The 14,067-nt window shown below is 31.2% G+C and overlaps 1 protein-coding gene across 5 annotated transcripts in view; it reads left to right on the top strand.

Annotated features, from left to right (window-relative positions):
* The first annotated feature begins 636 nt into the window (after positions 1 to 636).
* The window catches only part of LOC118199896 (prostatic acid phosphatase-like), a 78,202-nt gene continuing 64,771 nt past the window's right edge, over positions 637 to 14,067 (top strand). For all 5 annotated transcript variants that reach the window (XM_035371759.2, XM_035371761.2, XM_035371762.2 and 2 more), the window contains exons 1-3: positions 637 to 871; positions 6,828 to 6,923; positions 13,294 to 13,374. In XM_035371759.2, coding sequence (XP_035227650.2) covers positions 773 to 871; positions 6,828 to 6,923; positions 13,294 to 13,374 — 276 coding nt within the window. In that variant the 5' untranslated portion in view covers positions 637 to 772. The remainder of the gene's footprint in view (positions 872 to 6,827; positions 6,924 to 13,293; positions 13,375 to 14,067) is intronic.

The raw sequence follows: 14,067 nt of genomic DNA, 5'->3' as shown, positions 1-14,067 counted from the left end.
ATGAAAACATCGAAGAATGAACACGTGGCAGAGACTTTGAAAAATAAAAGTGTTTTTAAGTCAGGTTTAAAAACGTTACCAGGAAGCAGTGATCCGTACGATTTTTGTGAGCTTTTATTTGATGATACCCGTCCCCCCCCCCGTAATTGGGAATGAAGCAAATAAGTACGCCGAAAAAGACTCCATAACTAACAGGTTTTGCACTTTTGATATTTTTTAACTTTGTCGCTACATAAAAAGCATTATTACACTTTCCAAATTAGAAAATTATTGAAATAAAGACAGATTGATCAAATAACATTGCTGCTCCCAGCATAAAGATTTAAAATATTTTATGATCTCTTTATATCGAGTAATGTAAGCATCATTGCCTTCGAAAATTTATTTCTATATATATTAATTTCCTCTTAATAAATATATCTATTTATTCCCTCATGATAAATATATCTAGAAAAAAAAAATATTCTGATACATTGTACACTAGTACCTGCTAATAATTTAACTTTATAATAACCTCAGGCTATAAAAAATATGCTGATTGTATTTTCAAATTAATGAAAGTATTTTTATCCCTCACGCTCTACTTTCAAGTATTTAAATTTTTGAAAGGTATGCAAAAGGAAGAAGAGGACATATTTGGACCAATCACGAATATGTCAACAAAAGTTCCGTGGTTTTTATTTTCAGCGGAACTGATTTGTTTGTCAATTTAGTCATGTAGCAAACGTACGATTTTTCCACTTGCCCGAACGTATTGTGCGTCTCTTTCAAAATGACGAAAATTTTTTTGTATGCTACAGTTTATCTCTTTATATATTTATTAAAATCTAGTGAAGCTAAAGAAGACACCAAACTCCTTTTCGTTCAGATTGTAAGCATTTAATTTTTTAATATGTATACGAATTTTTGTTTAATGTGTATTTTTAGCCTTTCTTACCTTTTATTCTTTATGTGTATCCTAATAGTTTCCTTTTCCATAATTCTTAGCTGCGAAGTGTACGTGGTAGCTAAAGCAGAAATTAACATATGGTAACTTATATTTCCGCAAATGTTTTGAACATTTCATTTTAGTAATTAATGGAAGATGGAACTTTCAAAAACAAATTATAAATGTAAATAAAATCACATTTTATTTTGTGTTTAAATGAAGAATTGGAAAAATGTCTTTTTCAACTTTTGTTTGTATTTATTTTAATAAAGAATCAAATATTTTTATTTGTCAGTATTTTATGTAAAAATGATTACTATGTGTTTATGAATTTCAGGACCTTTTCATTACAATTCATGTGTACATTTTCTTGTAAATACAGCACATTTAATGCAAATATGTCACTATATATATAAAAGCTTTAGAAAAGTGTATATGTATTTTAATGTTCTGAACATAAATGTAATTTTTATATCATTGTATAATTTCTATAATATATTTTGAATATTTATGTTGTTTAAAAACTGTTAAAATATTTTTAAAAATCAAAATAGTGAAAGAAGTTATTCAGCATTCATAGAAATAATTTATTTTTTCAGATTTTGGCAAAATCAACCTTTTGACATTGGTTTAGTAAAATAAATAAATAAAAAAATAAATTAAGAAATTTTACGAGTCTGTCGTGAAATCCTTCTTCAAAGAGCAAAGTTATTAATCTTCAGCTTTAGCAATTAACAAGGAATTTTTTTTTCCCCCCCCAAATTTGAAAGACTTGTAGAGACCACTCAGATTTTCAAAATAGGAAACATGAAAAATCAAAAAAAATCATCTGTACCCTTGCCAGGATTTGAACACAGATCTTTCAGTTGCTAGCAAAACTTGTTAATCATGTATACAACAAGTGTATTCAAAAGAAAGTGCAATAAAGTTCCCCAGGGTAGAGTAGACATTAAGGTACCCCATGTATTATGGCAAAGTTGTTGTTTGATTTATCGCCAAGTTGTTCTTTCATTTATGGTAGCCTGGGTAGTTGAATGTTATGGAAACCCTATTGTGACGTAATCGGGTGCATGATTCTGGGAAATTTTGAATCGTGGGATGTTTTGTAAGCGTTTTTGTGGTGTTTGTTGGTTTGATTCTATAGACGGTAGAATGGCTGAATGTAGTAAGTTTCTGTACGATTTGGAGCAAAAGGGGAAAAGAGCTTTAATTGACTGGTGTGTAAATGAAGGTTTACTTAGCAGCCATTATAAGTGTCCTGTATGTAGGAAGGATATGCGTCTAATCGACCCTAAAAACCGTTTAGATGGATTTGAATGGGTTTGTAGGAAGAAAGGATCAGATGGTCAATATGTGAAGTGTTCTATCAGAAAGAGTACCTGGTTTGAAAAAAGTCATTTGAGTATGATTGATATTTTGATTTTTACGTGGCTCTGGGTGTACGAAGCAAACTCGAAAATCATGCTACGTGAATATTTGCTTTTGGTAGTGCTTAAATGTATACAATGTTTTTCCTTTTTTATGTTATTTTATTGTTTGGTTTAAAATGTATTTTATTGAGATTATGTATTTTTTGTTTGCCTATATTGTAGAATTTGGTGCTCCTTTGACTTTTTATCATCGATGTGTACATGGACAAAGTAAAGGGAGTGCGCAATGCAAGTTTGATTTTTTTTTTTAAGTAAAAATAGGTTGACATTTACATGGATAAAGTTAAAAGAGTGCGCAATGCCATTTTTGTGCAATTGGGGGATTTTTTTTAAGTGAAAATTAGTCGATGTGTACATGGATACCGAATTTGTGCAATTGTTTGTCTTGTTATTTTGGCTTTGTGTAGAGGCAATTTTTGGCACAAAAATCACCGCTTCACAAGCCAAAATAACGAGTAAAAGAATTGTACAAAATCGGTAGGTAAAAGTATAGTTTAGGGTATCCCTTGGCGAAACTTGGCGATTTTTAGCAGTACATAGATACCAATTTGTGCAGTTCTTTGACTCGTTATTTTGGCTTGCGAAGCAGCAATTTTCGTTCCAAAAATCAGCGCTATACAAAGCCAAAATAACAAGACAAACAATTGCACAAACTCGGTATCCATGTACACATCGACTTATTTTCACTTAAAAAAAGATCCCCAAATTGCACAAAAATGGCATTACGCACTCCTTTGATTTTATCCATGTACACATAGACTTATTTTCACTTAAAAAATCCCCGAATTGCACAAAAATGGCATTGCACACTCTTTAAACTTTATCCATGTACACGTCGACTACACATCGATATATTTTCACTTAAAAAGTCAAAGGAGCACTAAATTCATATAGGCAAACAAAAAATACATAATCTCAATAAAATACATTTTAAACCAAACAATAAATAACTTAAAAAAGGAAAAACATGTTATTCATTTAAGCACTACCAAAAGCAAATATTCACTTACCATGATTTTCGAGTTTGCTTCGTACACCCAGAGCCATGTAAAAATCAAAATATCAATCATACTCAAATGACTTTTATCAAACCAGGTAATCTTTCTGATGGAACACTTCACATAGTGACCATCTGAACCTTTCTTCCTACAAACACATTCAAATCCATCTAAACGGTTTTTACGTTCAACTAGACGCATATCCTTCCTACATACAGGACACTCATAATGGCTACTAAGTAAATCTTCATTTACACACCAGTCAATTCAAGCTCTTTTCCCCTCTCGCTCCAAATTGTACAGAAACTTCAAATTAATCTTACTACATTCAGCCATTTTACCATCTAAAGAATCAAACCAACACACACCACAAAAATGCTTACAAAACATCCCATGATTCAAAATTTCCCAGAATCATGCATCCGATTACATCACAATAGGGTTTTCATAATATTCAACTACTCAGGCTACCATAAATGAAACAACAACCTGGCGATAAATCAAACAACAACTTCGCCATAATACAAGGGGTACATTAAAGTCCTGCCCAAAATCGCCAAGTTTCACCAAGGGGTACCCTAAACTGTACTTTTACCAGTTCTCCATTTAAAAGATAAATGGAAGTAGTCACTATACCCAGCTGACCAAATGGGTACAGCACATGGTGACTATCTATCAATCATCACATTTTATTTTAGAACACACAATAGAGATCATCAGCTAATTAGTAGCAGAAGCTTGAAAAATAACTGTGGACTCGCAAGGATTTGAAGCATATATTTTTTGGTGCTAGCTGGAGATGCTGATTACTTTTTAAAAAAAGTAATTATTTACTTTTAAAAAAAAGTAACTTATTATGCACTTCGCTCTTAAGCTAAAGTGACCTCACGTCCTGATTTTGGCGAGACAGTCCCGCGGATTTTTAAAAACCTCCCATGTTTTAGAAAACATCTGCATTTTTTATTTTAAATGTACTGTAAAAATATATTATCTATTATTTATTAATTATTATATTAAATATAAAGAAATAAAAAAACACATAGAATGCGTGCAGAGTAAACTAAATTAGGCGATGTAACGAGTTAGATTTACTCGGTGGTGTTCGATCATTGTCGTTACATCTCGGCAAGAAATATGTATTGTTAACGGAAGAACAGCTAGCATTAGCTGAAGGGCTTCTTGCTTTTCGCACCGTAAACGACAATAAAAGTTTCAGATCAATTGATTGTATGTCGCAAATGATCAAAACATTGTATGACAAAAAATTTGCATGTGCAAGGACAAAAACCAAAGCAATTATTTGTAATGTTTTTTCACTCTATTCGTTTTCACAATTGCAGAAAGAATTAGATAAATGCACATTTATATCCATATATTACGATGCTTCCAACCACAAATATTTAAAATTATTTCTCACAATTGTTAGACTTTTTAATCCAGAAACAGGAATTAAAATTAGAATATTAGATTTTATTTCATTGCCGGGTGAAACTTAACAAATAATTGATTCAATAAGTACTTTTTTTTTAAAAAAAATAATTTGAACACAAAAATTATTGCCTATTGTGAAGTTAACAGTAACAAAAATTTTGGTGGAAAAGCTAGAAGAGGCATTAATAAAGCTTTTACGAAACTTAACGAACATTTGAACCAAAAAATTATTGGAGTAGGTTGTGCAGTGCACATTCTACATAATACTATTCAAACAGCATCTGACTTACTTTCAGTGGATCTTGAAAATATAATTGCAAAAATTTATTTGTATTTTTATAAATATACTGTGCGTGTTGAAAGTTTGAAGGATTTATGTGAAAGCGCAGAAATCAAATATAAAAGAAGTAGGCGACGTTAAAAAAGGAGATTTTATGGGAATATGTAGAAAAAATATTAGTAACCATTTTCTGAAAAATAATATTTGCGAAAATGATCATTTTGATAAGGTGTCATTGGTTAAAAGATATGTTACTGAAAAAAATTAAATGTTAGTTGTCTGCAAATGTGGAAACAGACAAAAAATGGATGGAGTTATTACTCCATTTTAAACAGAATAATTATAATGAATGAATATATGAAATATTAAAAATGAAAATATTTTGAAAATTGTAGAACATGCGCTCTGCCTTCCAGGAACAAATGCAGGAACAGGACGTGTTTTTTCTAGTATCAATAAAATATGGACAATTGAAAAAAGTTGCAGTTGAACATTAAAACTTTAAAATCTGTATTAAGGGTAAAATATAATTTGATCAATTCATGTGAGAAATTTCACGACATTTTATTAAATGATCTGAATCTATTATAAAGTATTGACTTGGATAAAAAATATGACCGTGAAAGAAAATCGTAATTTTTTTAGTAAAATTTTAAATTAATTAAAAAACATAATATTCAAATTATAGTTTTTTACAAATATTTTTGGTTAATCTTCGGATTATGGTAACTTGGTGTTTTTTGGCAAAAATTTGGTGACCAACCCTGCCACAGCAACCTGCTAGTTTTGTTTTTGGATGCCATTTTGTTTTCACGAAGTAAAGACATGTTTTTTGTTTTTTTCCCCCTCAACATTTTTTTCCAACAATCTGCTAGCCGAATTACGCTTATGCTAGAACTTTTATGGAACAAAAGTGCTTAATCATGACGAAGATTAGGTGCGAAATTGGGAGAAAGTGCAGAATCGTCCACTGCTTGCCACGTTTTTAAGAATTACACATACACGGTATACATGCATACGTCGGCCTATTTTCACTTGAAAAAACATCCCAGAATTGCACAAAAATGGCATTGCGCACACTCTTGACTTTATCCATGTACACTGCTAAAGTCCTAGCTAGTAACCTTTATCGCCTTACCAAAATGTCGCCAAACTACCTGTTACCATATTCCAAAGATTAACAAATAGTTCATAATAAATATATTTTTGAATATTTATAGACAAGTATATGAATGTATACAATAAAATATATTCTTTTTTGAATGATGGGTCTGCTTTCATAACTAAATTACAAATTTCATTCCATTTGTTGTGCTTTGCCTCAATGAAAACGTAATCAGTTTACCTTTGGCACTACACGGAAAGGGAGGGATGCTCATTGAGGTCCTTTTAGGGGAAACTGTCTTCTATCCACATTATACAAGGAGAAAACCACGAAAACACCCATGCAGACACCCTGTTCACCGAGATTCCAAACCCCAGACTGAACTGCTAGTGTTCAGTAGCTTTTACTGTTGAGCTGTTGGTGGGCCATGCTGATTACTAATGCTATAAAAGCACACAGAATCTAATTACGTAATAAATCTTTTAGCCGTGGATAATAATTTGCATTTGTTCTTGCAAATAAATAATATATTTTGAAATGTTTCTTTTTTTAGCATTAGTTTATATTTTCTCATCCTCACAAGTAAATGCATTTGATGTATGTTATAATTTAAGCTGTATTTTGCCCCTCATTTTTTTTTTCCTTCATTATTTAGCTATTCAGGCATGGTGACCGTGCTCCTATTAATTTGTATCCAAATGATCCTAACCCAGAAAGCTTCTGGCTAGAAGGATTGGGCAAATTAACTATGGTATTTGCTTTATTATTTCTCTTAATCTTTTACATTATTTTAAACATTTTAAAAATAGAAAGGTTAAATGATTATTGCTGAATCATATTTTAGTATCCAAAGAAAGTTGCAGAGATTATTGAGAAAAGGTGTCACATTTTGCATCATGTAAAAGAAAAATGTAAAAATTTACTAACCTTCTCAAGGGGGGACGGTCATGTAAACAGTTGATTTTTTATGAAATTATAAAAAATTAAAAAGTTTATTAAATTTTGGTAAAGGACATTGTAATATTAATGATAAATGCTATAAGAAGGTATATTTTCATGTCATAAGAATTCAAAATAATGCTACAGCTGATCAAATTTCACCTCCCGCCCCCATTATTTTTGTGCATGTGTGTGCAACGTAGGCTACAAGTAATTCTAATTATCTAAAATCAAAAAAATTTTGTTAAAATATGACCTTGTGCAAATCTTGACCTAAATTTAAGAGAAAAAGAATTTTAAATTTTTTACAAAGGATTTGTTAGAAACAATATTTATTTTTAATGGTATTTTAGTTTCAAGATATGGTTAAGAACATCTGTGGAAAATTTGAAGTCCATATTTCAATTTTTTAATTAGTTTGCACTTCATGTGAAAAATATGTCTTTAGAAAAACATGTTTAAAGTTTTTGATAGAAAAAAATAGTACTAAAAAATTATGTTGACATACTGCTCTGTAAGCTTAATCTGCAATTCTTGGCCTTTATAGTATGTCTTCCTTCTCTGCGAAATCATCCATTTGAGCTATTAATTTGTGTTTCCAAGGTGTCCTCTTGAACACCATTCACTTTGAGGATTCTAGTTTGGGTTTACAACGTTATATTCATGTATGCATGTATACAGGGTAATTCGCTACCAGACCAGCAAACTTGTATGGAGTACTGGGGGTACAGAGACGACTGCGAATCACATAGGAATGCAGGGTCACAAATGCTGTAATTGTGAGCTATGGTGCAGAGAAAAATAGAAACAGCAATGAATTAATCAGACAGAAAACATTTTATTGAAAGGTTTTACTACAACAGGTATTCGAAATTATGTCCAGAAGTCAATAGGCAGGCCTGACAGCATTGCTGCATGGAATTCCGTATGTTGTGGAAGATTCCTCCTGGCAGACTTGCATTAGATGGTGCTGAACGGAAGATTGCATGAACAGCGATGCTTCTGGAAGCTGTCATTCGCAGTCTGTTTCCTGAGGTAGTAGGATGAACGCGTATTCAAACGAGGAACTGGTCGATATGCTGATTGTGTATGGAGCTGCAGATTGTAACAGGCACATTGCTCAGCAGTTGTACCAGGTACATTACCCGAACAGGTGTGCCCACATTACACGACCTTTGCAAATATGAACAGGAGGTTAGCTGAGACTGGTTATTTAACAAGAGTTACAATTAATCGACATCGAACAATGAGGACACCTGGCAATGAGGAGGGAGTCTTATGTCTGCCACAAGATAATCTAAGTGCAAGTACTCAAGCAATAGCCCAGCAAGTGGGTTTATCTCAATCCATTGTCTGGAGGATATTTGCAGCTTCAAACATGAGGGAGCCTTCGATCAGCATAACATCCATGTGTGTTCTTTCGAGAACCCTCATCCTATGTAATCACATGCAGCTCCAGAGTGTTTCTCAGTCAATGTTTGGGCCGGCATTCATGGAGACTACCTCATTGTACCGTACCATACTTTCTGCCCAGTCTTTTGGACGGTAGGGTATACCTGATTTTCTTGCAAAACGTCCTGCCTAAACTTCTTGATGTTCTTCCATCGTTGTGCCACTCCATGTGGTACCAGCATGACGGGGCTCCTCTACATTACATGATATTTGACAACATCTCAATGTAACCTTTGGACAGTGGTCAAGAGGTCGTGGTGGCCCGGTTTATTGGCCTGCCAGATCACCATACCTATCATGCATTGACTTGTTCTGGGGTCACATGAAGAATTTGGTGTACGTTCCTTCAGTTGAAGACCTCATCGCTCGAATATCTATAGCTACCAAGAGGATATGTGACATGCCAGGAATCTTCCAGATCGTAAGGAATTTCATGCAGCGCCACTCTCAGGCCTGCCAGGTGGTTTCTGATCGTAATTTCAAACACCTTTTGTGGTACAACCTTTTAGTAAAATGTTTTCCGTCCCATTAATGTGTTGCTGTTTCTGTTTTTTTTTCTCTGCTTCTTTACACCAAAACTCTCAACTACGGCATTTGCAATCAATCCTGCATTCCTATATGATTCTGAGTCATCTCTGTACCCCCTGCACACCATGCAAATTTGTTGGTCTGATAGCGAATTACCCTGTATATGTAAATATGAATGTGTATGTGTATATACATATACAAATAATTTATAATAAGAAATCTTTCCGTATACCATCTCCAAGGGATACAAATTTAAAACAATGAAAGAATTTTTTTTTTTTTAGAATGTAAATAGAATTTTAAATAGTAATTTAACTTCTTGTTAATAAATCAGCTAAGAAAAGTCTTTAATTGCAAAAATCCATAACCAAAAGTAAATTTTAAATATTGAATAAGCAGCTATTGTCATTAATCGACTTATCAAGGGGTTAAACCAATCTACCATCAATTAACAACAACTAAAGTAAGAGAGTGTTTCATCTTACTTCCAAGTAAGCATCAAATTATTTGCTAGATTCAAACCATAAGTCACAACTAATACTCAATTCAAATAAAGACATTAGTCCATTTAAGCCATAAGAATCTTGGGTACTTTTCCGTTTTGCCGGCGCAAGCGATAAAGTCGCCAATAATGGTACAACCGATGCCAAACGGAATATTCTCACTGGTAACCTTTTACGCCTCATTTTAAAAACAAGTCGCAGCTTTTTCTTATCAGATTGATTGTTTCTTTCAATACTGGTATATAATTACATAGAATTTTTATCAGATAGTTCAGTTTTATGTCTAAGGCCATTTTCGGTAATTAAGTCAATTAGAATACAATCACAGCACTTACCCGAAGCCGAAAATATAGAAAAGGTAAAGTCAAGGGTTAAATTCATCCATTCTAATGAGAATGCATTAGCGAAGTAAAGCACTGCAGTTTTACATAATTTCTGAGTAAGCTATTCGTACGAATTGAAATATTTCTTGCATTTAAACTTGTGTTCCACATTAAGATTTAACTTGAAATTAATGTAGATGATTACTGAGAGCATTAGATTTTTGTAGAGTAGTTTACGTGAGATGAGATCGCTTGGGGTCATGTGATATGAACCGGCGAATCAGGATGTTGAACCATGTAACATAGTAAATTCTTAAATTAATGTCTTTTTACAAATTTATTGCCTTTATTTATTGGCCTTTTTATAAAATTTTAAGCGATATTAAAATGTTTATGCCTTCAAAAAAAGAATTCTTAGAACTGACATTTTTAAAATATTTTTTATGTGTATACTGTATGTTGTTGCCAATAAAGTCTGCTTGGCGAGATTTGCGCCGGCGAAACGGAAAAGTACCGAATCTTGTGAAACAAAATAGCAAATAACCTTAAAATTAAAGTTTCTCATTAAGAACACAATCTGTACGAGATGCTTACTTTGGAAGGCATATCCCCTGCACTCTCATGAAATTCAAACACAGTAAACAGTTAAAAGTTTGTTCAAAATCGTAAGATAAAAAATGATACAAACTTAAATAAAAAAGTAGTTAATTAGAAATTTAAAGATCAAACTGGTAGTAAAAATAACAAACTTGCCTTAAAATTTTAAAACCAAATGGCTGGAAATTCAAGTATTAAGTGATGGAAGTAAAAAGGCTTAACGTAAAAGTGCAGTTTTCTATTTAAGAAAGTTTAGCCTAAATTGGCGAGGAAATTGGAATTCTTCTTGGAGATAATACATTGAGAGTAGGCTGTTACTAACTACTGTCTTCTAAAGTAAGCATTGCATTCAGATTAATTGTGTTCTTCATGAGAAACTTTAATTTAAGGTTATTTGCTATTTTGTTTTACTGGATTATGGCTTAAACTGACTAATGTCTATTAGTCATTTGGAATGAGTATTTGGAATGACTATTAGTAGTGACTTATGGTTTGAATCTAGCAAATAATTTGATTCTTACTTGGAAGTAAGACGAAACTCTCTTACTTTAGTTGTTGTGAATTGGTAGATTGGTTTATCCCCTTTATAAGTCGATTAATCTGCAATCAATGATAATAGCTGCTGATTCAATATTTAAAATTTACTTTTGGTTTTGGATTTTTGCAATTAAAGACATTTCTTAGCCGATTTATTATTAAGAAATTAAATTACTGTTTAAAATGTTATTTACATTCTAAAAAAAATTTTTCTTTCATGGTTTTAAATTTAATTTGTGTTCCTTGGAGATGGTATATGGAAAGATTTCTTATTATAAAATATTATGGATTATTGGTTTATTACTTTGCAGCTTTAGTGCAAGTTTTAGGCTTTTTAATTTACTATTAATTACTTTATTTTGAATACGTGTATGTACATACATACACACATTCGTACATTTCTGAATCCGGTTCCGATAACAGAACAGTACCAAAAATTTTAGAAGGTTTTTTTTTGTCTTAGTAATTATAAACTTTAATCTTATGGAGAACACTACAGTTTTTAATATTTTTATAATAATTAAAGGTAGTCAAAATGCAGATTATTAGGAATGTAGTTCAATATAATAATTTAATATGCATTTCTTAATCGTTGTGGAGGTAGTATAATTATTACGATAGCTTTGTCAGATACCTTGACATTAAATGAATTGTGTAACATGCAATTACTGAGTGTGGAACGTTTACAAAATAAAATATCTCTTGTGTTCATACATTAATTAAATTTTTTTACAAGAATTGTGTGGTTGAAGTACCATATGTAATATCTACCATTTTTAAAAAGATGTCTTATCATTTATTAAATTTTCAATTATTAAAAAATATTTTAATGTTTGCTACTACTTACTCTTGCTACTACAGTAGAAGTCCAGAAATCTGCAAAGCTTGGACCAGAGGTTGTGCGGATTTCAGGACAGAAAAGATAAATCATAATATTCAGACTAAAAATGCAAAATAAGTAAAGCGTATTAGATACATTTAATTAAATTATTATATACATTATTACAATAATTTATTATATGCAATAATATTACATATATAAATTGATTGTATTATTTATTGTATGTATATGCAAAGATTTCCGGTGTTAGAATCACTGTTGCTGTAAAATTTCAACAGCTTTTCTTTATTTTTCTGTATATCATACACAATCGTGTTGCAACTCCATACGATTCTGCTACAAACCGAGGAGTAGCAACTGATTTCATCTTTTGCAGAATTTGCACTTTTTGCATTACTGTCAGTCATTGCAACGTGTTTACGTTTTTCAACGTTGCAAGCAGTATGAGTGTGTTTCTTATCTATAATTGTATTAAAAAGGGCTGAAATTAAAAATATTCTTAATTTATCCACAAAATATCCGGATTAAAAAAAAAAGGCAGCACTAAATAATCTCGTGAAATAACAAAGCTCTGAAAATACAACGTGAATCGTTGAGTAAATCATCTGCTTTTTTACCTCGATACAGATTAGAGGGGGAAACTTTTATTATGATGTCAATAATTTGGTATTTCCGTTATGACTCATTATGATTCGGTAATTATGACGTCATTATTTGGTATTTTTCCTTCTATATTTCGTACTCAATGTTGCGGTTTTCGGAACCTATAAACTGAATGTTTATATTTTGAGAGGCAATGCAGATTTCAGGAGTTGGCAGATTTTTGGTATTTGACTGTACTAAGATTTATATCCATCAAACTATGAAAATAAGCTTCATATCTGCAGCTTGTGTAGTTGCTGAATTTGAATTGTACTACTGCTAGACAAATTTGATGAACTTGGAGCTGCAGGCTACCTTCCAAAGGTGCCGACATTTTGAATTTGTGCAGTATTGCTTAAAATAAATTAAATTAAAATATTCAAGAATAAATTTTTTATCTGTTACTTTACTTCAGGTAAAATGAATCAGCAGTAAAATAGTCATATGTACAAAATTGTGAATACATAAAATTCTGTTGGTATTATCAGTAAATGATTTAATTTTCAGTGTTTATGCAATGTATTCCATTTCTTGTGTATGAGTTGAATACTTTTTTACAAAACAAATTTTAATATATTAGCCATAAAGGTGACTAGGATATTTTGCTATTTTGGTTGTAGGTCAAGTGTCAGATATGACTACTTTAGTCCTAATAAGTAAATTATAAAGTATTTAATAATAATTCATATATTTGCATTTAGATATTGCTATTCTTTTACCTGTATACTCATTGTTATTAATACTCATTTCTTTTAAAAGCTTGGAAGGAAGCAACACTATGCTGTAGGAAAATTTTTTAGGCTTCTGTATGAAAATTTTACTACATCAAGTCCTCTCGAGGTATGCAATAAAATAGCATTTTACACCATTATAATTGTTTTAAGTTAACCTTAAATTACTTAACTGGTAAAATATTCTTGATTTATTTGTAGAATATATAGTATATATCATAAATGTTCAGAAAACTTTTAGTGGCTATTCAGTACGTATATGTATTTCTATACATGATCAAAACTATATCAATCATATGTTACCATTTCAGGTATATAATGCATAGCTGCCATCTCTCCCATTTTTTCATGTTTCCCAGTCGTCTGATAAATTACCAAATCTCTTGGCTTTTAATTTTTAATCTTTACTAAGGAAAATGTTTCCCAGTAATAAATGAGCATAATTAAGTTCATGAAACTTAAATTAGGCAAATTCCATCCCTAGAATTTTTCTTATTATATTTTATTGATTTGAATTGGTTTAAGCTACTCTAGACTTTTGTAGATTTTTATTTCAACATCCAAGCATAGTTTTTTAATCAGTTAACTAGTTTGTTTATTTTTATATATAGTAATCGAGTCTATCCACAAAAATCCTATGTACATTAATTATTAATTTTATTTTCATTGTATTTAAAAGTACTTAAAAATAATAAAAATAAATAAAAGCTTTCTTTTACTGCTGGAGATTTTCTTAGTATAAAAGTGAAAGCAAATTAAAAAATGAAATTAGCCAAAGAACATAAAATTTAGAACATCCAAT

This window comes from Stegodyphus dumicola, chromosome 7 (genome assembly GCF_044657685.1).
Source record: "Stegodyphus dumicola isolate Sdum_Otavi_A_Nest chromosome 7, ASM4465768v1".
Classification (NCBI taxonomy): Eukaryota; Metazoa; Arthropoda; class Arachnida; order Araneae; family Eresidae; genus Stegodyphus; species Stegodyphus dumicola.
This window is presented reverse-complemented; position numbering and strand designations above follow the sequence as displayed.